The 24,860-nt window shown below is 41.6% G+C and overlaps 2 protein-coding genes across 6 annotated transcripts in view; one reads left to right on the forward strand and one right to left on the reverse strand.

Moving 5' to 3' along the window:
- The window catches only part of LOC140895616 (OX-2 membrane glycoprotein-like), a 135,998-nt gene that overhangs the window by 6,701 nt on the left and 104,437 nt on the right, over nt 1-24,860 (reverse strand). Inside the window, exon 6 of one of the 5 annotated variants that reach the window (XM_073305817.1) lies at nt 10,641-10,708. The exons of the other annotated variants lie outside the window; for them this stretch is intronic. Coding sequence (XP_073161918.1) covers nt 10,656-10,708 — 53 coding nt within the window. The 3' untranslated portion in view covers nt 10,641-10,655. Of the gene's footprint in view, nt 1-10,640; nt 10,709-24,860 lie in introns of those variants that run through there. 5 annotated transcript variants of the gene reach the window in all.
- BTLA (B and T lymphocyte associated) lies at nt 1,824-23,763 on the forward strand. The gene is made up of 6 exons (XM_073305740.1): nt 1,824-2,035; nt 14,268-14,588; nt 15,876-15,911; nt 18,090-18,245; nt 19,350-19,396; nt 21,560-23,763. The coding sequence occupies exons 1-6, from the start codon at nt 1,948-1,950 to the stop codon at nt 21,899-21,901; spliced, it is 990 nt and encodes a 329-aa protein (XP_073161841.1). The 5' UTR covers nt 1,824-1,947; the 3' UTR covers nt 21,902-23,763.

The following is a 24,860-nucleotide window of genomic DNA, read 5'->3' on the forward strand; positions in this document are numbered from 1 at the left end:
AAATACTTTCTCACATGCGTGATGGTAAATGTAAATGGTGGAACTCCTTGCTACAGGAAGTCATTGTGGCCAAGAATTTAGTTAGATTCAAAAAGAGATTGAATATTTATATGGATATTAAGAATTTGTGGAGTTGTTATAATTAAATGTCAATGAATGTTTGGAAGGGATTTTAAACCCCCTGGCTAAGGGTTTAAACTAATCTCTAATTATCAGAGACCAGGATGAGCATATGTGGGGCAGGCAGATTATCCCACATCTGCTACTTCAGGAGTCTTACACCTTTCTCTGAAACTTCTGGTTTTAGCCACTGTCAAAGACAGGATATTGGACTAGATGGACCTTGGGTGTTAATGTTCATGATTCTTACGTTCATGCTCCATCCCTTCACAGCTCTGACATGTGACTGCACAATGCCTGTTTCATCTTCACAGAACAAGTGAGTATATTCCATCTCAGGGGCTGATATATATAACTGATGTTTCTACGTGCTGGGGGGCCTCTGGGTGTTGGAAGTGAGAGCAGGGGGACTGTCACTTCTGTACTTTCAATGGACCCTCTGCTGGCATCCAGGCAACGAGGAGGTGAAGGAGGCACCTGCCTGACTGGAAAGCACAAGGGGAGAGTAGGTTGCAAGACCCAGAGGGTAGTGAGGAGAGAAGAGGGAGGCAGAACAGGAACCAGAGTTTTCAGGGGAAGCAGATGTAGAGGGAATGGAAGCTTGTGAGAAGTGGCTGGTGGATACGAACAGCATTGGATGGGGGAAGGGACTGTGGGCATATACAGGAGCTGAGGGAAGGGGGTTCTGGGGGGAAAAAGGTAGCATGTGCTCATGTAATTACACACCGTATCCTTATGCATATGTACAAGGGAGCCAAACTGAAGTTGCACAGGCAACCTTAATTCTGGCATTTCCTAAACTGAGTGCTTGACTTTGAAAGAAGAAGTTACTCACCTTGTGCTGTAACAATGGTTCTTCAAGATGTGTGTCCCTACGAGTGCTCCACAACCCGCCCTCCTCCCTTCTACTTCAGAATTCTTGCCAGTGACTCTGTGGTAGAGAAGGAAGTAAGGGGCAGGGGGCCTTGCCCCTACACGCTGGCTAGCCTCATGGCATGGCCCAAGGAGGGACAGCGCATGTGTGGGCCTAAAGGCTACTGGTACCAAAGTTATCAGTTCAGTTGTACAGGGACGCAAGCCAGAAGTGGCAGAAGCTCCCTAAAAGTGTGTGTGTGTGGGGGGGGCACCAGAACCTGAACTGTGGCCCTGTCCCCGTCACTGACCGCTCTTTCTCCCCAAGGCCCTGCCCCGCCTCTTCCCACTTTTAAAAGTGATAGGTCCACATCCATGTTCTGGTTCTCCTCATGCAAGCATACCTACAGTGGAGCACCCACAGGGACACTACTCAAAGAACCACTGTAATGTTCCTTTAATGTAGGGTTTTTTTAAAATGTACTATGAAAATAAAATGGAATAAAGAAGCGATCCAAAAGGGTTGGAAAAAGTGTGGGGGAAGAAACCCTACTGTGCAGGTGTTAACTTTGAATTTACTGTTGTTTGTAAGATTAAAATCTCAGCCTTAGTGTTGCACTAACCGAGGATTTTCTTATAGTTTTAATTCTGTAGTTCCACTTACTGCACTGAAAAAGCACACAGGGGAAAAAGAGAAGTTTTGCAGTTCAGAGATTTTGAAAGTAAGCAAGTGATGGATAATGATACAACCACATAAAAGTACACCATGTAACTTGTCAGATTTTTGCATAGTATGCTACAGAAAACTTCCCCGCCCTTTTCCCCACCCCCAAATCTCCTTCCCTGTCTAAACTTTTCAGTCAAGAGAATCAGTTCAGAGACACTATGGGCAATCACAGAGGGGTGTAAGTATCTACACAAACTGCACTTCTTTAACCTCAGAGGAATTTCTCCCATCTCCACCATGCTGATGAAATGAAGGCTCCTCCAGGCATGCGGGCAAACAGAACTGTACTGCACATCCTTCTTGTGGTGCTGTCTCTGGATCACTGTCAGGTTTATGGTAAGATGCTTTATCAATCTAATGTGACTTAAGTTACTAGCCTTCATAGAAAGCCGTGTACTCAAGTGATTTTCAGTGCAGTCTGGGTGAGGAGAAATTCAGACTGTGAAACTATGGTATGCTGGATTATGATGGAATAAGATACAGGACGTGAATCTAATAAGGTAAAATAATGAGCACATGGATTATGGATATTAAAACCAGGCCTCTAAGTTACTGTCTTGACTGAAATTCAGCTAATTGGAACGGGGATCTCTCCAGTTCCTAACCAAAGCCTCTGCCAGCTGTGCAAGGGTAGAACCCAAGCACCTTGTTAAAGTCCTAAAGTTCTACCAGGTGTGGTTTGACCCCACAGTGCTGGCAGAGTGCTTGCATGTCCATACCTAGAAGTTACCAATGTGGCCTCAGTCACATGTCCTAAAAAATCCAGGGCTCTAATTTTCCTCTCACTTTCTGCAGTGAAACTGTTGACTTTAACAGTGGTTCTCCTGATTTATACCAGTATAAGGGAGAGCTGATCTCTGTATTTACAAAGACATTGTGACTAATTCATCTATGATAATTTTTCTGAACTCAGTGGCATTACAACAGAGACTTTAGCCCATGGTGGTTATGGAAAGAGAGGTTCTGGGTTATCTCACAAAGAAGAACAGCCCTTTAAATTTATCCTTTGTGTTCATGGTTAAAAAAAAATTTAGTCAACGATGACAAAGACGAGCACATCTATTACAACTGCTTATTGCCTCTCATGTGTTTGCTACTTTTAATTCAGTCTGAATTAGTCCAGTCCATTCCATTTGTCCAAAATAGTGTGAAACAGTGCACATAATATGCTGTAAGCATTAAACTGATTTTGAATAGTTATGCTATGTTAACCTTAAAGTTGTATTTCCACCACGGCTATAATTTACGGCAAGGTACATAGTCGTAATATTGACAAAACACTGCTATTAATAGCATGAGACAATGAATTAAGTTAAGGTGCATGTCATTAGCAGTTTAGCCACAGATCATGGGAAAGTCAGAGGTGTGGGGTAAAGGACGTGCCCTGCCCGGTTAGCGATGTGATCGTCTCTACCGCTGACTCAGTGTGTGACCAGATTTTGGGCAAGTCACTTAATCTCTCAGTAATTTGTTTTACCCATTTTAAACTAACAACTATCTACCTCAAAGATTTTGTGAGCTTCTACAGCTATTGACCATCTCCCTCAGGGCTCTGTGGAAGTCTACTCTTCCCTTCTTAAGCTTCCTTGTTGAACTTAGTGTCACTCTGCCATTGCCCACTCCCATGTCTGGCAAATGGCCACTGTCTCAGATAATCACTTCTCTGCCTTATTCCACATGGTCCATGTGCATGGGTCAGCCTCTCCAAATTCATCAGCCAGGCCCCTAGCCTCTCCACATTTAAGTCTTGTCAAAAATCTATCTTTGCTACGTAGGCTATAATGAATCTTGTTTTTGTTCCCTTTCCCTGACTCTACATCTAATGCTGTCTGTCTGTCCTTTGTGAACTCCTCAGAGCAGGGGCCATCCCTTCTTATGTATTTAGAAAGTGCCTTGCATATCATGCATGCATGCAAACAAATAACAGAAAGGCATCAGAAATATTACACAGTGCTGAAATTTGCAAAAGCAGTCTCCATTATTGCCCCATGATTTCACACGTTCATAACTTTCTGACACATTTACATTTTGGCCATGAATTTCTTATGCTTGTTCTTTGCCTAAAAGTGCATTTATCTGAAGAGTTTAAGCCAAATTGCTTCAGCCATTTTTGACATAGGACTGAAAATGTTTCCCCTCCCCTAACACGGACAAAAACTGACCCTTTTTGCCTCTACAGAGGCAGCTTACCCTTGACACTTGATGTAAGGAGTCATCAGTAAGGAGTGTATGCTTTCTTAAATTTGGAAAAAGTAGTATTACCTCACAGGCACAAAATGTCAAATGAGTGGAAAATCTCTGAACATGCTCAGTATGCCTCTATTATTTTTAGCCTAATAAAACCACACCAACTCTGTGACATGAAAGTGTATTTTTTCCCCACCCAGCCTGATGGGCACAGGAACTGCTGCTCTCAAGCAGCTGCTGAGGCAATCTGCATGGAGAATACTATAGAAGTCTCCCTAAAACAGAGTCCTGCCAAAAGTATTGCCTTAACATCAGGGAAAGGAGAAGATTGGATGGAAAAAATGAAGGACTCATGGTTTTTGACTCTCATACCAGTATGGCTGCATTGTACACTACTCTGCAAATTCTAAACTTCTGTTAAAAAAACCAACAACTTATCAAGCTGCAGCCAAAGTGATTTCTTTCCATGGTTGACATGACCTTGCAGAGAACTTTCACCAGCCAGAAAACAGCAACAACTGTCTATCAAGCACCTCAGTGGAAAGATGAATTTCAAACAGTAATTGTTATTGTTATTCACAGGAAAATTTCTCTTTGTAGATAAAGAAGTACGTTGATGAAGCATTAAGAGAGCTCTGATAAAATTAAGCAAAGAAAGGCAAAAAATAAGCATCTAATAACAATATTAATTCAACCATGTTTCATTTGTGGAATATTTTGTGACTTTTAAAAAAATATCATATTGGATATTTAGCTATATAGAACACTACATTTGTGCAACATGACTGAGATAGTTCTGCTGTGGGAACCTTAATGTGTGCACTCGTGTTTTATCCATTCGTCCACTCCAAACGTCAAGGAAATCAACTAGAAGAGTGCCTTCTGCAATACTCCTCTCTTTGGTCTCCTTTCCCTGTATTGCAGATGGGAGCAGCAGCAGATTTGCCCACGAATTTCTCTCTCTCTCTCTCTCTCTCTCTCTAAGGTAGCAGATTAGCATAACAAATTAGCAGATGTCACTGCCACTCTATGTTCTTTAAACCAGAGGCTCTCAACTTTTCTAACTACTGTGCCCCTTTCAGGAGTCTGATTTGTCTTGTGTACCCCCAAGTTACACTCACTTCAAACTACCTGCTTACAAAATCAGACATAAAAATACAAAAGTGTCACAGCACACTAGTACTGAGAAATTGCTTACTTTCTCATTTTGACGATAAACTTATAAAATAAATCAATTGGAATATAAATATTGTGCTTACATTGCAGTGTATAGTGTATAGAGCTGTATGATGTAAGTTAGGTCGACATAATTTTGTAGTGTAGACATGGCCTGAGTCTTTCTAGAGTGCCTCTTAGCATAGTACCTCTCTCGACACTTACAGCAGTGCAGCTGTGCTGCTGTAGTGGTTAATGAAGATGCTACCTGTGCTGATGGGAGAGCTTCCCCTATCAGCGCAGGTACTCCACCTCCCCAAGAGATGGTAGGTATATCAACAGGAGAAGCCCTCCCGTTGACATAGTGCTGTCGACACTAGGAATTCAGTTGGTGTAACTGCGTTACTCAGGAGTGTGGATTTTCCACACCCATGAACAACATAATTATACGGACGTAAGTTTGTAGTGTAGACCAGGGCTGAGCATATAAAGAGTTTTACATATCAAGAACACAAATATTCAGAGAGTTGGCAAACTGGTTTTCCAAAATGTAAGATCACCCAAGCCCCAAACTTTTGTCCCAAACTTTATGTTTACATGTGATCTTGCAAACGGGGGTTGGTTTGTGCCCTTTGTTGTTTCTTTATGATGTCTAAGTGTAGCTCAGAAAGTTTGCTAAACAAACAAAAATGTTCTTGCTTTTGTTCTGCCTTAGAAATATCAATCATGTCATAGAATTTAAGGCCAGAAGGGATCACGTATCCTCTAGACCAGGGGTTGGCAACCTTTCAGAAGCGGTGTGCCGAGTCTTCATTTATTCACTCTAATTTAAGGTTTCGCATGCCAGTAATACATTTTAACATTTTTAGAAGGTCTCTTTCTATAAATCTATAATCTATAACTAAACTATTGTTGATTGTAAAGTAAATAAGGTTTTAAAAATGTTTAAGAAGCTTCATTTAAAATTAAATTAAAATGCAGAGACCTCCGGACCAGTGGCCAGGACCCGGGCAGTGTGAGTGCCACTGAAAATCAGCTCACATGCTGCCTTTGGCATGTGTGCCATAGGTTGCCTACCCCTGCTCTAGACTGACCTCATGTACAGCACTGGCCACCAAAGACCACACAGTCTGTTCTTAGAAACTAAGCAGCATCAAGTCTAATTAGTACTCAGATGGGAGACCACTTAGGTACTGGAAGACTCAGGAGGAATTGCTCTTCCCACCTAGTCAGTACCCCAGAATGGAACTAGGGGTTGCTAGCATTGCTCTTTTCTTTAGATAAAAGGTAAAAGCAAGCTCCTGGCCAGCTGTGGTTCTTAAAGGGAGTGATTTTTACAAGAGCACAGGGTCTTGGCTTCACTGTTTTTGACAACAGATTCTTACGTGACTCAAATGTAAACTAGTACCAGCTGTTAATTGAAAGATCAGGATGGTCAATTTTTAACACAACTAACTCAACCCATGGGTAGAAACTCTAAGTGTTGCTATATCTCAATTAATCAGATTCCACCTGCATGATTAATCATAAACACCCAGTTCTCCAGTTCTCCTTAATGTTTTCCAGGACAAAAACAAGGGTAAACAAAATTGAATTTCTAATGTAACCAAACGAACAACAAAACAAAATAAAAAAAGAAGGGCTGTCGATTAGTCGCAAGTTAACTGACGCGATTAACTCAAAAAAAAGTATCAAGATTAAAAAAATTAATTGTGATTAATCACACTGTTAAACAATAGAATACCAATTGAAATTTATTAAATATTTTTGGATGTTTATCCACATTTTCAAATATATTGATTTCTATTACAACACAGAATAGAAAGTGTACAGTGCTAACTTTATATTATTTTTTATTACAAATATTTGCACTGTAAAAATGATAAACCGAAGAAATACAGTAGTATTTTTCAATTCACCTCATACAAGTACTCTAGTGCAATCTCTTTATTGTGAAAATGTAACTTACAAATGTAGATTTTTTTTTGGTTACATAACTGCACTCAAAAACAAAACAATGTAAAACTTTAGAACCTACAAGTCCACTCAGTCCTACTTCTCATTCAGCCAATTGCTAAGACCAACAAGTTTGTTTACATTTATGGGAGATATTGCTGCCTGCTTCTTGTTTACAATGTCAGCTGAAAGTGAGAACAGGCGTTCCCATGGCACTTTTGTAGCTGGAGTTGCAAGGTATTTACGTGCCAGATATGCTAAACATTCGTATGACCCTTCATGCTTTGGCCACTACTCCAGAGGACATGCTTCCATGCTGATGATGCTCATTTAAAAAAATAGTGTGTTAATTAAATTTGTGACTGAACTCCTTGAGGGCGAATTGTACGTCTCGTGTTCTGTTTTACCCGCATTCTGCCATATATTTCATGTAATAGCAGTCTCGGATGAGGACCCAGCACATGTTGTTCATTTTAAGAACACTTTCACAGCAGATTTGACAGAATGCAGAGACGGTACCAATGTGAGATTTCTAAAAATAGCTACAGCACTCAACTCGAGGTTTAAGAATCTGAAGTGCCTTCCAAAATCTGAGAGGGATTGGAAGGGTGGAGCATGCTTTCAGAAGTCTTAAAAGAGCAACACTGTGATGAGGAAACTACAGAACCTGAACACCAAAAAATAAAGAAAAGCAACCTGCTGGTGGCATCTGACTCAGATGATGAAAATGAACATATGTGAGTCCACTCTGCTTTTGATCGTTATTGAGCAAAACCCGTCATCAGCATGGATGCATGTCCTCTGGAATGGTGGTTGAAGCATGAAGGGACATATGAATCTTTAGTGCCTCTGGCACGTAAATATCTTGTGACGCCGGCTACAATAGTGCCCTGCATATTCCTGTTCTCACTTTTAGGTGACATTGTAAACAAGAAGCAGGCAACATTATCTCCTGCAAATTGTAACCAAACTTGTTTGTCTGAGTGATTGGCTGAAGTAGGACTGAGTGGTCTTGTAGGCTTTAAAGTTTGACATTGTTTTATTTTTGAATGCAGTTTTTTTTGTCCATAATTCTACATTTGTAAGTTCAACTTTCATGATAAAGAGATTGCACTACAGTACTTGTAAAAGATGAACTGAAATATACTATTTCTTTTGTTTTTTACTGTGAAAATATTTGTAATCAAAAATAATAATATAAACTGAGCACTGTATACTATGTATTCTGTGTTGTAATTGAAATCAATATTTTAGAAAATGTAGGAAACATCCAAAAATATTTAAATAAATGGTATTCTATTATTGTTTAAGAGAGCAATTAATCATGATTGATTTTTTTAATCACACGATTAATCACAATTAATTTTTTTAAGCGTTTGACAGCCCTAAAAAAAGCCTTTAAAGTATAAAGCATTGGAAGGAGGATTTTCCTCTCAGTGAGGTTATGGCATGTGCATTAATGTGAGTGGAGATATTTACCTCAGTGACACAACAGAAAAAAAAATATCCTTATTTATGAAGAATCCATTCTAACCAGAAACTAAAGTTTGGATCTCTGCATTCAAAACATTAGAGCAATCAAATGATCTAAAAGAATCTCTGCTTTCTGCAGTATAAGTTATTAGAGGACTACAAGGAGTAGTTTGATACACAAGCAATACATATTTTATAGATTCCTTTGTCCTCTTTGAAGTCTGGCATCCAAATACTGATCATGTGTGGCCACCCCTGTTTAGCTTTTCAAGACACGAATTCCACTACATCTGACATCAACAGGCCAGCTTTTTCAAGGCCTCAACTAATGACTCTTGAATTACCATGCACTCACACATCTACAATATCATTTCTGGAGTTGGTTAGTTACACCACTATTGTGAACTGTTAATAAACCACAGCACAGGAAACAGGCAGAAATGTTCAAGAGATACACTCACAGTAAAAGGAAGGTGAGCATTATTCACTCTCAGTAAAGCTTGTAAGAGCTCATATAAACTCTGTATAACTGCACTAAAGTCCAGAGTTTCCCCTTGCTAATGGATACTCTGGTTAATAGAGAAAAAAAGTCTCCCACTTCCTAGGATGCTGTGTTTTATTTAGGCACTTAAACCAAAACAAATCAAAACCCGAAGGCTTACCTCAGACTACTTCTTCCCTAAGTCAGAGGCACACTACTGCTTTTTAAAGAGAACCTGCAAAGAACTTTTCAAAAATTGGCCTTATGCCCCTTAATTACATATAAGGCAGGCCTGAAATATTTTTATGTTTTTTTTTTTTTTACTGCTTGTTTTTCCGCTTAGAAAAACCTGGAATGTCAGATCTGATTTTCCACTGGCTTTGTGGAAGGGCTATTGGGAGGTCTCAAAGCATATTCATTGTAGGCTCCAACCATTTAACTGAAGGAGAGAGTATGCTGGATTTGAACAAAGACTTCCTTTGTCCCAAGTATTTAGTTATTGCAGTTAAATAGGTATAAACCAAAACCCAAAACTGGATGAATTTTAAATAGTCTGTCCGAAATTGTCTTCCACTGCAATACCTCAGGTTTCACTCATCTGATTCTCATGATGTTACCATTGCACTAGCTCTCCACTCTTCAATAGCATCTTTCAGCCTAGACAGGAACTGAATCTTTAACATTAAAAACCAAGCAGACGTGGCTTTTTTGTTTTTTTAAGGTATACACACACAACATTATGCAGTAAAGAAACAAAAAAGGGTACAAGCCCATTTTCTTTTTGCAGATCACTATTAGCAGCAGCTGGGTGACCTTGGGCAAGTTACTTCCCTCCTCTGTGCCTCAGTGTCCCCATCTGTGAAATGGGGATAATGATACTGACCTCCTTAGTCAAGTGTTTTGAGATCTGTTGATGAAAAGCACTAGATGAGAGCTGGGTGTCATGTTATTACTAGGGCTCACACTTATGGGCTGAAGGAAGTGGGCATGGGAGAGCAATCCTTCTGGCCTGTGAGGAGTCAGTTTTGCCTCCCCAGCACTCTCATCACTGCAGCAAGCCTGATTGTTGTGGTTTCCTACAAGTGATGCTGAATGAGCAAATAGCAGTACTTGCATTGCAGTCAAGGAGAGCATCCCACTTCTCTGAACACTGACATCAGACAGGAAAGAAAAGGATACTGCCCATGTTCATCACTTTGTGCCTACAGAGTCCTATTTCTACAAACAAGGCAAAGAGATTGTTCCATAGTGAGGGCTTTCTGCTGCCCCAGCACTTGCTATTGTTCAAATGTTAAGATAAAGATGTTTTGTAGTCACAAACACACACGCTTTTTTTAAAAAAGAGGGGAAAACATGAATCACATTCTCCTGGCTGAGAAGCAGATGAACACATTTTATTCAAACTCGATCTTTAAAAAAAATAAATCACCTTTTGGATGAGACAAAGTATGAGCACTCTCAATGCAAATGGAAATTTGTGTAAAGTTCAAAGCAAGTGAAACATTTGTGCTAAGCATGGAATGGCTCCTTCTGTCTTAACTGATAGCATTGCAGGGCGTTTACAGGGGGGGAATTTCCCTCAGTGATCATCTATGTAGGCTGGTTACATTTGGTCTGGAAAACTGAAGTCCTCAATCTCACAGCAGGAATGGCACAAGCAGCAGAAGTGCAAGTTTTCCATGTTTCAGTACCAACTTGCCTCCATCAGACTGCTTCTGTGTCAAGAGCTCCCTTTCCTGGCTTTTGCTTGTCAAACCCTGTTCAGGAAGACAAGACTGGATTAACTCTCTTGTGGGCCTGGGGCTATTAGATTTTGTGGGGGCCATGGGGGTTGGGAGTGGGCTCAGAGCTGGGGCAGGGGATTGGGGTGCAGCTCCAGCTGGGGGGGGTGGGCTCTGGGCTGGGGGGTGCAGCAGGAGGTTCGGGGTGCAGGCTCTGGGTGGGAGTTTGGGTGCAGGAGGGGGCTCCAGGCTGGGGTAGGGGTGAATGAGGAGGTGCACGGGTGGCTCCTGGTTGGCAGCACAGCAGGGTCCCTGGATCCCTGCCTGCCCTGGCTCTATGCTGCTCTGCTCCCCAAGGTGACTGGCATGTCTGGCTCCTAGGCAGAGGGGCCGCCGCTCTGTGCGATGCATGCTGCCCGTGCCCACAGACACTGCCCCCACAGCTCCAGAGCTGCGGAGCCGGCACTGGGGGCAGCACGCAGAGATTACCCTGAATGCCCTTCGCCAAGGGGCCGCAGGGGCACATTGGCGAGCCAACACTCGCAGCTCCAGCCCCAGGGGATGGCACTGAGGCTCGGGGACTGGTATCTGGCCCGTGGTGCGGAGACTTGCTGCGGGTCGGATGAAAAGAAGCAGCGGGTCACATCCGGCCCCACTTAGCCTGAGGCTCTGGGCTGCAGCCCCTAAAGCTCCTGCATTAATCCGGCCCTGCAGGAGGATAGCTCAGCAACCTCTTTAAGGGTCTGAGCCCAGCTAGGCTCATCCACACCTCCTTGCCACAATCTAGGGTGGTCCTTCCACTGCATCAGGGTATCTTGTCCCGTCCTAGATGATTATTTGGGTGATGTCTGCTTTTTAGTTAAAGACGTGGTTGAAACGGAATGTGGTATTACGAACATTTACAGGAATTAATCTATGTTGTTCTTTAGTTCCCGCTTAGAAGAGACTGCCCTCAGCTACATACATCATCCCTTAGGGAGTGTTTATGAAATGTTAATTGGGTGATTCTTCCTCAACTAATAGTGAATGGTGATGTTTTTATTTCTATACCACCATAAAAATGCATGATGATTTGCAGACAAGGTGAATACCACATCCCTGCACTGAAGAGCTCAAGATCTAAGGCCCTATTCCTCCAGAAAAGTCTGCGTGGGCAGACCCCCGCAAAGCTCACTGTAGGATCAGGAGCTAATTTACAACAAGACAGGGAAGTTATTGCTGGTGTGAAAAGGGAAAGAAGAAAGAAAAAGCTACAGAAATAATATAACAATGTTGCTTTTGCTACTGATGCCAAAGTAGTGAGGGTTACTAAAGGTTTGTGTTAAAGCTGTGTCAAAGGAAGGAAAGACTAGACTGCGTAGGCCTCCTAGAAAAATAGATTTTGAAGAGAAAATGGCAGGAGCAGAGTTGGTTTGTGTTACTGACCATGGACAGCTATTTGGATGAAGGATAACACATTTAACATAAAAAGAAAAGGAGGACTTGTGGCACTTTAGAGACTAACCAATTTATTTGAGCATAAGCTTTCGTGAGCTACAGCACATTGCATCCGATGAAGTGAGCTTTAGCTCATGAAAGCTTATGCTCAAATAAATTGGTTAGTCTCTAAGGTGGCACAAGTACTCCTTTTCTTTTTGCAAATACAGACTAACACGGCTGTTACTCTGAAACCTGACATTTAACATATTTAGGGAAGAGCCATCAAGTATATACAGTATCAGACAGGCTTACTACAAAAAACTATACAGCAAATTTAACATTCTGATATAGGCATCTGTCACTCTCAGTGATAGCATCGAAAGGGCTGCTGGTAAGGTGTGATCATTGCAGGTATTTCTGGAAGATTATTATAGATGTTTTAATTGTTGTTCTGGTTGAAACTTTCTGCTTTCTAATTCTAGCTCTTTGTTTCTATTTTCAGACTATTCAGCCACGCGCAGCTGTTGTGCACTGCACACTAACAGTCTATTTGTATTTTCCTCTCCTCAGAAATGGAAGGGTCTGAGCTACAGACAAAGATGATGATCTCACTTTCTGATTTAGGCTCCATTCCTGCAAACACTTTCACATGTGCTTAACTTAAAGCATATATTTAGCCCTATTGAGTTCAATGGGACTAGGACTGCATGCATGCTTACAGTTATATATGTGTGCGATTGCAGGAGAATATTAAAAACAGATTAATATTTTGTAGGTTTAGAAGGTTAATAATTTATTTTATTCCAAGGCACCTGCTCTCAAAGTCCTCTGTGTGCCTTAAAAAAAGTAACCTGAAAACACAGCTTACAATAACTGGACACCACTATTAGATAGTAAGCTATTTGAGGCAAAGATTGTTTTTATTTTTATATACAACACACTGGCAGCACATTGCCATGACTAACCAAACCACCAGCACCTCAAATAAATCCAGAGTAGCAACAAAGTCTGAAAGGAAAAACGGGGGGGAACCCCTCCCCCCTAAACCCAACACACATAATTGTGTCCTTTCTTCCTGACAAATAGGATTCCAAATTCAGAAGTAAAATGTGAGGGGCAAATTACACAACAGTGGGAGGAAGTGGGTTTAAGGGAATCTAAACTGGCACCACATTCACATTCTTCCAGATGGTATGCTCAGCAAGTTACCATAGCTTAAACTCATTCATACATCATCTGTAAGGGCTTGTCAACACAGGGGGAGAGCAGGAGGTTAAATCCACAGCTTTTTGAGTTTATCTGCTTTGACCAGACTTGAGTATACACAATGCAATTTATTGTGAGCACTGACTCTGCACTTATCTCAAACTCTGGATTCCTCTTTCAAAGTGAACTAAACTTTGCTGTGAAGTGAGTTAGTCTAGTTTATTGTTCGTGTGCACACAATGCTGCTGCTAACTACTTTGGCAGTTTTCCAAAGGCTATACCACACCACTTTGGAGGCGACAGTTACTGACCTATCTACCTCTGTGCCCTGCCCTACTCTGGAGTCAAATTGATCAGATGTCCCCTTCCTTGTTTGGATTTAGGAGTGGTGGACAATGTTGGGGGAGAAATGAGGCCAGATTTAAGATACTTTCCCCCCTCTCTATTTTTCAATTAATGCACAAAACCTCTAAGTTGTGTGAGAGCTAAGGGGGCTCTATACATAACACACATAACAGAAAACCACAAAAGCAAGGAAATGAAGAGTTAAGGCATCTAATAGTACATTTCTCCAACCAGAGAGGCATAGCTCACCAGTAGTGCAGCCAGATAACCTTAACTCTGTCCCAATTTTGCAGAAAGTGCATTTTCCATCAAAAATCATTTTGACAGAGAATTCTTAGCCTACTGTAATGTCACAGCTGGGCTAGATTTGAACCAATAGACAAAAGTTGCATCACATTACCAGTCTTCTGCAAGAGCCAGTTCTGTATCCCTTGAGATGAAATAACCCATAATCTGTGCTTTATCTTCTTTCAGTGACCCATATAGAAATAATGAGGAGACAAGGCAGAGAATGGGCAATGACAGTCAGAAGAGTAACAGTAATACTAATTCATAGTAATAAAGCTATAGGGGGAAGAGACACTATGAAACAATGATAATCTTTCAGGTTTTTCTTCACTTCCAGGAGACGTGACTGTGAACTGTACTGTTGAACTTCTGGTTACAAGAGGTTACAGATACCCGAGAAAACCTGGGGACTCCCTCAGTATAGAGTGTCCAGTGAAGTACTGCACAGAAAAGCCGGCCATGAACTGGTGCAAGATACAGGAGACGCACTGCTCACTTTTGAAAGATGGGCCAACGAGACATACAGCCTGGAAAGACGGGAATGTGTTTGTTCTGAACTTTGTACCTGTTCATAAGAACGACAGTGGATTATATCGTTGTCAAGCTACTGTGGGAAGTTTAAGGAGTGAGAGCCATGCAGTAGAAGTTCTTGTTCAAGGTAAGCATTAGAGGATAACTAGTTTTGAGGGAATTTCTCTTTATCAGAACTGATTCTAAAGGTTAAAAACTCATTCTACTTGGAAGTCTGTTTCTACAAACAAACACACTATTCAGTGGCACAGTAGTAATCCAAGTGGCCTTCTAAACATGCTGACCTCTCCCATTCTGCTCCTGTTAATGTCTGCCTTCCCTCTTTACGGCTCTCTTAATGGTCATTAGGAAGAAATCACGAAAGACCCAAGAGGATCAGGAAAAGAAAAACACAGTCATGGGGGATTCTAAAACTCTTGGGATTTAGGATGATCCATGAAAGGTCAATCTAGTCATAACAAATATAAGTCAGTCAAAGCCAACGAAGGTCAGGAAAGGTACAGTCTGGTCACAAGCTGCACAAATCAGTCAAAATGCAAAAAGGTGCATGTTACTGGACAAGGTCAACACAGTACAAGGAATGAAATGGCTTAGGAGAGAATCATGCTGAAGACATTTGTCTTACAGAGAATACAAAGGGAGCGTATGAGTTTGTGCTATGCCTCTTGGAGGCATAGACTACAGTACAGTCCCAGCAGCAAGAGGGATATGCTGCCCTTGGGATCCGGGCTTGGTGCGGTTCCCAGAAACAACTCAGAGGTTTCCTCTAATTCATGACAGCTCTGCCTGGGCTGCTTATAAGCAGCTCTGCAACCCGGAACTGCTCAGTATGGCTCCGGCACAGTCCTGGCCTAGTCCAGCTGTAAGGCTGTCTTACACAGTGCCTGCACCAGGAGAATTCTCTCCTAGCGTGTTAAGGAGCTTTAATGGCCCCTGTTCATTGCTGCAGCAGTGTACATAGGGTGCAGGGATAGAGAAAATCCCTCACAGCATTTATTGCTGAACCTTGTGAGGAGGTTTAGCCTGTGCCCAGCTCACACTAGTCTCTTGGTGTGAGCTAAACTCTAATAGAAAGCGCTGAGCAAATAAGAAAAAAAAAAAAGTATTCACAAAAGTATTTTGAAAAAGTGACATAATATCTATTTGCAGATGATTCACTTGGCTGGTTTTTTTAAATGTCAAAGAAGACTTTGAATAAAGTGTGTGTGTACTACTCAAGCAGCCTTAGGAAACAAGTTCTGTGCCCTCCCACCAATTGCCTTCTTTCTTGTTTTGTTGTTCCCCTTAATCGAAAGTAGAAGTTATGGAGACTTCACTATAAGATTGCTCTTTGAATATGGAAAACATAACCGGGACATAAAGTTTACCAAGTTCTCAGCTCAGTTTCAATTCTTCTCCTGCTTTTCTTTTTCAGAAGTGACTACAAATGCCCCTACAAATCCACTATCAAGTAAGTTATGATCTTCTCTTGTAAAATAGGGGAACTATCTCATATTTATATGACTGTGTGTGGTGAGGGTCATATATTTTTGCACATACTGAAATACTGTTTAACCTCATCACTAAATCACTGTTGCTCACACTATAGCTTGAATGCTTCACTTGGGACTAAACAGCCATCACCTATGCCAGAATCCCCTGCTGCTGCCCACCCTAATGCATGAATATATCAGTGTAAGCGAGACAAAGCGAATTAGACACTCCATCATAGTGTAACAGATTGTTCAGTTTACACACATTTCTCTCATACTGCGTAATACATGCTACTCATGCTGTTCCAGGAGTCACACTGTATCAGAATTGTAGTCTTTGATTAATTTACAGTGCAAAAGGCACAAGACACCAATAACAGGTTCTTTTACTCAGGTGACTACTTAAATATTTGTTAGAGGAAATGAGATTGGTGAATCACATATATAGAGATATGAAGACTTTATTTAATACCCAAATGCAAGCAAGCAAGGATAATTACAGTCATAAAAAAGTCAGATGAGGATAGAAAAACAGTTCCCTACAATGTGCATATTTACAACCTTATGGAGATCATCATGAGTGAAGATGGAATGAATAGTACATGGAGAAGCACTGTAAGCAGGAGTGATGACAAGCTTTCCAGCCTGATGTTCCAACTAAGGACTGAGTGTACCTTTTTTATACATCTTTCCATTACACCCACACATGTATGGGACCTTATTTGATTGAGTCTCAGCGCCCTGTCCTTGTAAAACAGGTGTCAAAGGCTTGCTATGTGAAAGGGGTCACCAGTAAAAAAGTTTGAGAACCACTGTTGTATAGCATTCTAAGGGGCCAATGTCAGAGTTCGGGCTACTTGCATGGCCAATTTGCGACAATGTATTTCACAATAGTTTTGATGGGTAAACTTAGTTTTGCTGCATGGTTACGTATACCAAAAAGCCCCTAAAATGCTATTATTTTAAGTTTAGTCTATTCCTTTGCAGTTTACTTGTTTACCACAGGATACATATTGCTAAAAATTATAATTGTAGGTTAAGTACTTATGCTAAATATTTAAGCCTTATGCTATCTACTAGTCTCTGTTAGGTGTTAAACTTGTTGCAAAGCCTATTTCAACTATTTTTACATGTTGTTCTTCCCTACTTACATTACAGCTTTAATATCCGCATTTATAAGCATGTTAGCTTTTAACATATAGATTATAGTTTAAACACAAGCATAAACCTTCCAAGATCAGTTTGGGGTCAAGGATCAACAGAACATAAACAACATCTTAAAGAGTGGTAGTGGACAATAATTACCCAAAGCCATAATTTGTTCAGGGGTGTCACACCCACACACTATGAAGGGCCATATACTCTATAACCAATGATGCACAGCTGTGACCTTGTCAACAAAAGAGGATGTGTGCACCCTATACATTACATGGGTTTTAAAATAGATACGGGGGAAATAATCCTTACTATCTTTGTCACCCTCATTTAACATACTGTTCTCTTGAAATACTACAGGCAGCAAAGGTACAAAATCTCATAGTTCCCCACCAATCTGACTCCTCTGCCAGACCTTCTACTTTCTAAGCTTTTCCTCCTGCCGTCCCTTAAAGGGAACCCAAAGCTCCTGAGTCCATAGTTGTGCACCTAGATATGTGGCCTGATTTCCAGAAGTTCTGAGCACCCAGCAGCTCTCATAGACTTCAGTGGGAGTTGCTGGGTGCTCAGCACTTCTGAAAATTAGGCTGGTGCCAAAGTCTGGACTCAGGAGCCTGTCTTTAGGAATCCATTTCAGAAAGTCTTGGGCTTTGAGTTTAGTTGAGAAAAAAATAAAATGGAACCTCCCAAGTTAGTTTTTTCTATGCTGCAAAAAGTACAGGAAATGAAAAAGAGAAGAGGAGGAGAGAATCTGGAGCAGAAAAAGGAAGTTTTGAGCAGCCCCAATCCCAATCCCCTTAGAATTTCAGACAGCCTTTCACCCCTCACTAAATATATTCCTAATGAATACTTCAAAATGCTTCGTTAACTAGCTTAATTCAAGTTATTCTAAAAAATGTGCGGTTAGCAGATTAAAAAATTGGTACATTGAATTTATGAACTAATCGGATGGCTCAGAATAATCCAGCCAACATCCTATATCATGTACTAATAAATCTTAGAGGAATTTGCAGGTGCCACTAATGTCACAGAAGCTCCTCAAGGACCTAGCAGCAACAATAAGAAGTGGATTATTTATGCCCTATCATCTCTGGGGGCATTGTGTCTCCTCATCCTTATCTGCTTATGCCTGTTGTGTTGTCTGCGGTGGCACTCAGGTGAGCTCTCATACCACCTCCTGTTCTTCCTTGTGCTCCTGCGGGCAGAGTCATTTTTTCTTCTTTGGTTTCCACTATTTAAAATGTCTTCTTTAAGTACTGTTAAAATGTCTGAGAACAATCATCCCCAACTGACAGTTGAGCTAGAACATGGCCAAGGCCTAGCTGGTTATGATGATGATTTTTTGGCTGTTTTATTTGTCACCCATGCTATTCTCATCTAGCAATAGTGCAATAGTTATGGATAAAATAAGAACCCACCCAAACCTCAAACTCCACTTCTTTAATAGTTTGAAACGCTGTGATTTGCTCTTTGTCTTTCCCTATCCCCATTTTACAGAAAAGACATTAAACAAGAGTCTTGACCACTTTATCCCTTGCTACAGTTCATAAGAATGGGAGAGTTAACCTTGCAGTCCTGATCACACTCCAACTAATTACATTCTGCTTCCCTAATTTCCCTTTGTATTTTCAATTAGATACAATATTATTCTTCCCTTCTAAAATGTAGGGTCTTGGGCTGTTACAAAGATGCTATCTTCCACCTCAGAAATGGAACCCACAGTTCCACTACATTGTCATTTCAGTGGTGGGAAATGATGGGTCATTTCCCTTACCTATTTCTCAGTGGCTTTCTGAGGGTTAGTTGGTTAATATTCGAAAAATGCTTTGAGACTTACCAATGAAAGGTGCCGTAATTGCCTACTAGGTGGCTCAAGTTTATCGAGTGTTTTCCATGCCTGATGCCTATGGCTAGTATGTTCTTGTTTATGACTAGAACCGCCTCCCCTCAAGGTAATCTAGGAGAATCTCTCCCCCCCCCCGCCCCTCAATATACTAGGAAGATATTTTTTCCACATTTCTGGGGCTACGGAGGGACAGTCATATTTCCCAATAAGCTGTAGAATATGTTTATTACCCTTTGTCAAAATAGATCTTCCTGAATCCAACCTGGGCATACTCTAACTGGATTTTCATGTTGTGAGGTATATCCAGTAAGAAAAGGGGTATTTTACTGATGTCCATAACCCTTTTCTACTAGCAGAAAGACAATTCTCACAGTTGTTTTATTGATACACCATCTTCTTTTCTTTTTCTCTCCAGTGAAACCCAAGACAACCCCAGTAACCTCACAGAAGGAAATGAACATGGTGTGTTTGAGCTCTGTGCTACCAGGCCTTGTCATATCCTGTATTATTGAGTGCTGACAAAGTGCTTAGTATTTTACAAACATATAGGAAGACAGTCCCTAGCTCAAGGAACTAACAGTCTAAATAAAAGACAGAGAATACCCCTCAGTCATGTAACACCACATAGGCTGAAGTTGCAAAGTTCAAGTGAAGTAGTTTTGTTTTATTAGTCCACGTTCTATAGTTGTTGGGTCGCAGCTGTATAAGGACTTGCGGAAGAAAACTGCTTTGAATAGGGTTTTGAAGGGACAGAGGGATGACATTTCAAGTATATGGGAAGTACGGAAGCAGATGCAAAGAGGATACAGATGGGGTTTTTAGGACAGGAGCCTGGAAAGGGAAGTGGAAACGCATAGAAGCAGAGATCCTGGTAAGGTTGGAGCTGGGTAATGCAGTGAAGGTGAGGACAAGAAGTTTGAACTTGACATGGAAAGTGAAAGAAATTTTTTTTAAAAATGTGGCTATCTGTATTACCGTAGCAGTTAGGAACCCCAGTCGTGGACCTGGACTCCATTGTGCTCGGCATTGTACAAAGGACAAAAAAAAAAAGACGACCCTTCCCAAAAGATCTTATAGTCTAAGTATAAGACAAGAGGCAATAAATGGGTACAGACAGGTGGGTACCAGGAAACCATATTCATTAGTATGACAGGCAATGGCCTCAATGCACCAAGAAGCCAGAGGCCAGTGATCCGATCAGAGTAGCAAGCGAAGGAAGATAGCGTTAGCAGCAGCAGCATTTTCTGCGGACTGCTGGGGGACTAGAAATGACAGTAGGCAGCCAATGTGGAGTAGATTGCAGTAAGCAAGGTGAGGGAAGACAAAGTGGGAAGGAGTGAGAGGGAAGAGTGGGTTTCAGAAATGTATAAGAGGAAATGATAGATTTGGAGAAAGGAGAGACATGGAAGAAAAAAAAGGAAAGACAGGAGTCACATTCAATAACTTAACAGGCTGATATAGAAGATGGCACAGCTGTCAAAGGTGATGGAGAAAAGAAGGGAGAGGGATAAAAAGTAAAGAAGGGGCGTTTCAATTTTGTCACTGTGAGCTTGATTTGTCAGTGGAACAGCCCAGAGACGGCGTAAATGTGAGATTGCAATGAGGGGAAGAAGGCAAGAGATTTGTGAATCACCCACCTAGTGATGGTAGCTGAAACTGTGAGACTGGATGACCTTGCCTAGTGAGAGTACAGAGGGATAAGTGGAGGGGACAAAGGACAAAACCCTGAGACAAAAGGAGAGGGGAGAAAGGGAGAAGTTACTCGTGGAAAAACGGAAAGATGGTGGAGAAGAAGGAGAAAATTGAAGCCCATGGAGGAGAAGTGTCAAAAAACCAGTGGGAAAGATGAGTGAAGAAAAATGGTACTTAAATGTGGCCAGCATGAGGTCATGTGACACTGGCACAGACTGTTCCAGAGGAGTTGAAAGGTCACAAACCAGACTGCACAGGATTCAACAGGGTGTTACAGGAAAGAAGATTGAGATAGCAGGAACAGATGTCCCACTCAAGGAGGGAGATGGAATTTAGGTGGATAGGCAAGTGGGGTCCTAAGGAGGGTTTCTTTAGGAAAAAATATATGAGTGAACTTGTAAGCAGACAGAGATGCTGGACAAGGGATGAAAGAAGGAAAGACAGATTCAGAGATGGAAGGATGGGGACAAATAGAGAGAGTCTTGCAATGTGAGACTGGATGGGTGATGGGCAGGCAGAGCCATGGAAGTGAGAGGCACAAAATGAGTGAGTTAGGAGAGCTCCTGCAACGCGATGTTCAATTTTACCCTGAAACTGATGAGATCACATGGAGAGAGGGTAAGGGGGAAAAGAAAGGAGACAGAGAGTTTGGGAAGGGAAGTAAAGGTAGAGAAAGGCTTAAAGATGCAATGATTTCTAACTTTATCCCATAAATTGGTGTATTACCCAAAAGTATATTCCAGGGAACCTGGTTGTCCACCTTTGCTCCAACGTTTATCCATCATTTTTAATGCAATTTTGAAGTGGTAGAGCCCACCTGAATGAAACCTTATGCCGCATCTCTGTTACATCTCACATGTGTGCTTTGTCCAGCCGACACATATCTAATATACAGTTCCACACAGAGCTGAACACCGTTCTGTTCTCTTGCAGGTCAGCAGAGCTACATGTGCTCCATACCACACCGATAGGACCACGCATGCCCCCGGTGAAGGATCGACACTTTACTATTGCTCCATGGCTAGCCTGCAGCAGCCATTGGATGACAGCACAATTTATGATAATCATGTCCCTCACTGGAATGGTAGCAGGGCAGCAGCTGGCAATGCCTGTGACAGTGCTGCTGTTGATTCCTACCAGCCCACATCTGAGAGCGAAGATGTCCTTGTTTATGCTTCATTAAACCATTCTAGTATTATAGAAAAGCTCCCGAGAAAGGAGCAGAATGTGGAAATGGAACTTACAGAATATGCCACCGTTTGTGTGAAGAAATAGCCCTGGCAATGACATGTCTTTAACTCGGCCAGCACCGTAACGGTTCATGTCCTGCAGTGACTCAAGCGTTACAGCAGGAACATAAGTACACCTTCTTCTAAACAAAGAGGAATTCTCATCAATAAAAGCATACTGATTCTTATGATATGTTCTGGAATTCACACTTAAGTGAAGCCCATGTTCGTGGTTGGATATTAGCAACCGCATGTTTGTTATTTTCCACATGGATTCATTTGAAGCTTTCATATTCCAGGAACGCCCCCTGCTCTGATCAAGGCACTGCCCAGAACAAAGTCAGAGTTTGGACAGGATCAATAAAAACTGAATAATAAAGGTTAGGAGCACTGGAAAAGAAAACAAATTTAAAGGACAATGAGCTCTATTAGGTCCACTGGGGGAAATTATGAATTATTTTTGTTGAAGAAAATTTTTGACGATAAGAATTTTGCTTGAAGAACATATTTAAGCATAAGACTTATGCACCACTGGAAGGTGTTCTGTGACTATGAGGAACATATTCACCTGCTACTAACTAAAAAGCAAGCTAATGGGTTTTTTTTGTTTTTGTTCTCAACCAGCAGCCTATCCCCATCAGTGTAGGTGGGGTTATTTAGACAGTATGAAAAAAAATATAAAAGAAAGAGATCATGTTTGCAATGACAGACAAAAAAATAACTATGTGAGGTTAAAGAGGCATTGATAAGACTCAATACAGATGCATGGATGACTCAGCCTGTTCAGATGGAAGCACAGACTATAGGTCAGGGTTTCTCAAACTGGGGTTTAGGACCCCTCAGGGAGTCGCAAAGTTATTATATAGGGGGTCATGAGCTGTCAGCCTCCACCCAAAACCCCGCTTTTTATCCAGCATTTATCATGGTGTTAAATATCTAAAAAAGTGTTTTTAATTTTTTTTTGGGGGGGGGCGGTTGCACTCAGAGGCTAGCTATGTGAAAGGGGTCACCAGTACAAAAGTTTGAGACCCAGTGCTATAGGTGAACATGGAATTCATTTTTCTGTGGAAAATTCATTTCTGTGGAATTCATTTTTCTGTGGAAGCCAAACACCAGCAGTTTGCTGAATGCTGCTGTTCATCTTCTTACATGTAAAATGAACAGCCACCGTATTACCTGATTCTCACACAGCTCTACTAGCTTCCCATTTAGTTCAGGATCCGGCTAGAAATTGCCCTAATTTTTAAACACTTTCTATGGATTTACTCCAACCTACTTCTGACACTTTGTTCCTCCCAACCAGGCTCTTTTCATGGCCTTCTCCGCATCCCATCACATCATCTCAAAATGGTTGGCAAAAAGAGCCTTCACCCTTCATAGATCCTGCCCTCTCCGTCCTCTTTCAAAATCCTATCTGAAACATATTGTCTCCCTTGTTTATATCAACTGATTTCCCCCCACCTCTGATTTCATGTTTAACTGTACTGTTTGTTTATGTGGAGAGCCTGGGACATGATTGCATGAAAGATATTATGCAAGACCAAGAGGTATTGTGCTGCTGAGGTGATAAACAAACAGGAAAAAGGAGTAAGTGTATATCTACACAGCAAAGAAAAACCTGTGGCTTGCTCGTGCCAGTCAGCTCAGGCTATGGGGCTGTTTCATTGTTGTGTAGACTTCCAGGCTCAGGCTGGAGCCTGAGCTCTGGGACCCTCCCATCTTGCAGACATACCCTAAGTGTCAGTTTATTTATTTCCTATAAATATTTCATTTGTGAACAGGCTGATTTTTTATTTATTCACTTTTCCATAACTATTTGATTAACAGTTCATGTGGTCAAATTTCAGCGTACAGGTTGTTCACAAATCGTTCCCTTAAAACAGTGTTTCCCAAACTTGGGACCCCGCTTGTTCAGGGAAAGCCCCTGGCGGGCCGGGCCCCGGTTTGTTTACCTGCCGCGTCCGGAGGTTTGGCCAATCGCGGCTCCCACTGGCTGCGGTTCGCCGCTCCAGGCCAATGGGGACTGCGGGAAGCGGCGCAGGCCGAGGGACATACCGGCCGCTGCTTCCTGCAGCCCCCATTGGCCTGGAGCAGCGAACCGCGGCCAGTGGGAGCCGCGATCGGCAGAACCTCCGGATGCGGCAGGTAAACAAACCGGCCCGGCTTTCCCTGAACAAGCGGGGTCCCAAGTTTGGGAAACACCGCCTTCAAGTATTCATAATTGGCTTTCCTGGGATTCTGCTTGGTTATTTAAGTCACATGATACTGCTTTTGTTCGCGGACTGAAAGATGGAACTTTTTTGAACAGGATAACAATGAATGATGAGGAATTAATGTTCTTACTCAGGCTTGATCAGCTTTTATTGGCAAGTAAGTGTGGGTAAGTAGCGTACAAACAGCTTTTCTCCAAACACTGGCACAAACAAAAAGCCATTCATGTCAAACTTTGTGAATACAAAGGGGACACCAGAATGCCATTTTAAATTTGAAAGAATGTTTGCAACTTTGGTTTACGCCATTTGATCAGCTCTTGCTTGGCTACCATGCATCTGGTGCTGTAAAAAATGTACTTAGGAAGAAAATTACTCATAGCAATATTCGTATCAACAGATTAGTGCTGCAACAATGAGAGTCTTCTAGCTTGGTTAAAATTCAAACCACAATTCAAAAGGAAGGATGTACTACTTCTGTCGTTCGCAGGGTGCACGTAACATACCAGATGATTTGTGCTCAAGTTAATGGAAAAGAGAAATGCTTGTATCTTATCTCTGTACTATGTCAACTAGCAGCACAGATATTGGCAGATTCTTGACCATTCTTTCCCACTGCTAATAAAGAATATTTATTATTCTGATGGTACATTCTTCTGTGTTAATTTCACCTGCCTGAGCTAAATCTGTAACGCTAACAAAGCCCTCATTGAAGTCAGCGGCAGTTTAGCCTGCATAAAGATTACAAGATCAGGTCCTTAGTTTTTAAACAAACACAAGCCATAAATCATTGCT

The sequence above is a fragment of the Lepidochelys kempii genome, chromosome 1 (genome assembly GCF_965140265.1).
Source record: "Lepidochelys kempii isolate rLepKem1 chromosome 1, rLepKem1.hap2, whole genome shotgun sequence".
NCBI lineage: Eukaryota > Metazoa > Chordata > Testudines > Cheloniidae > Lepidochelys > Lepidochelys kempii.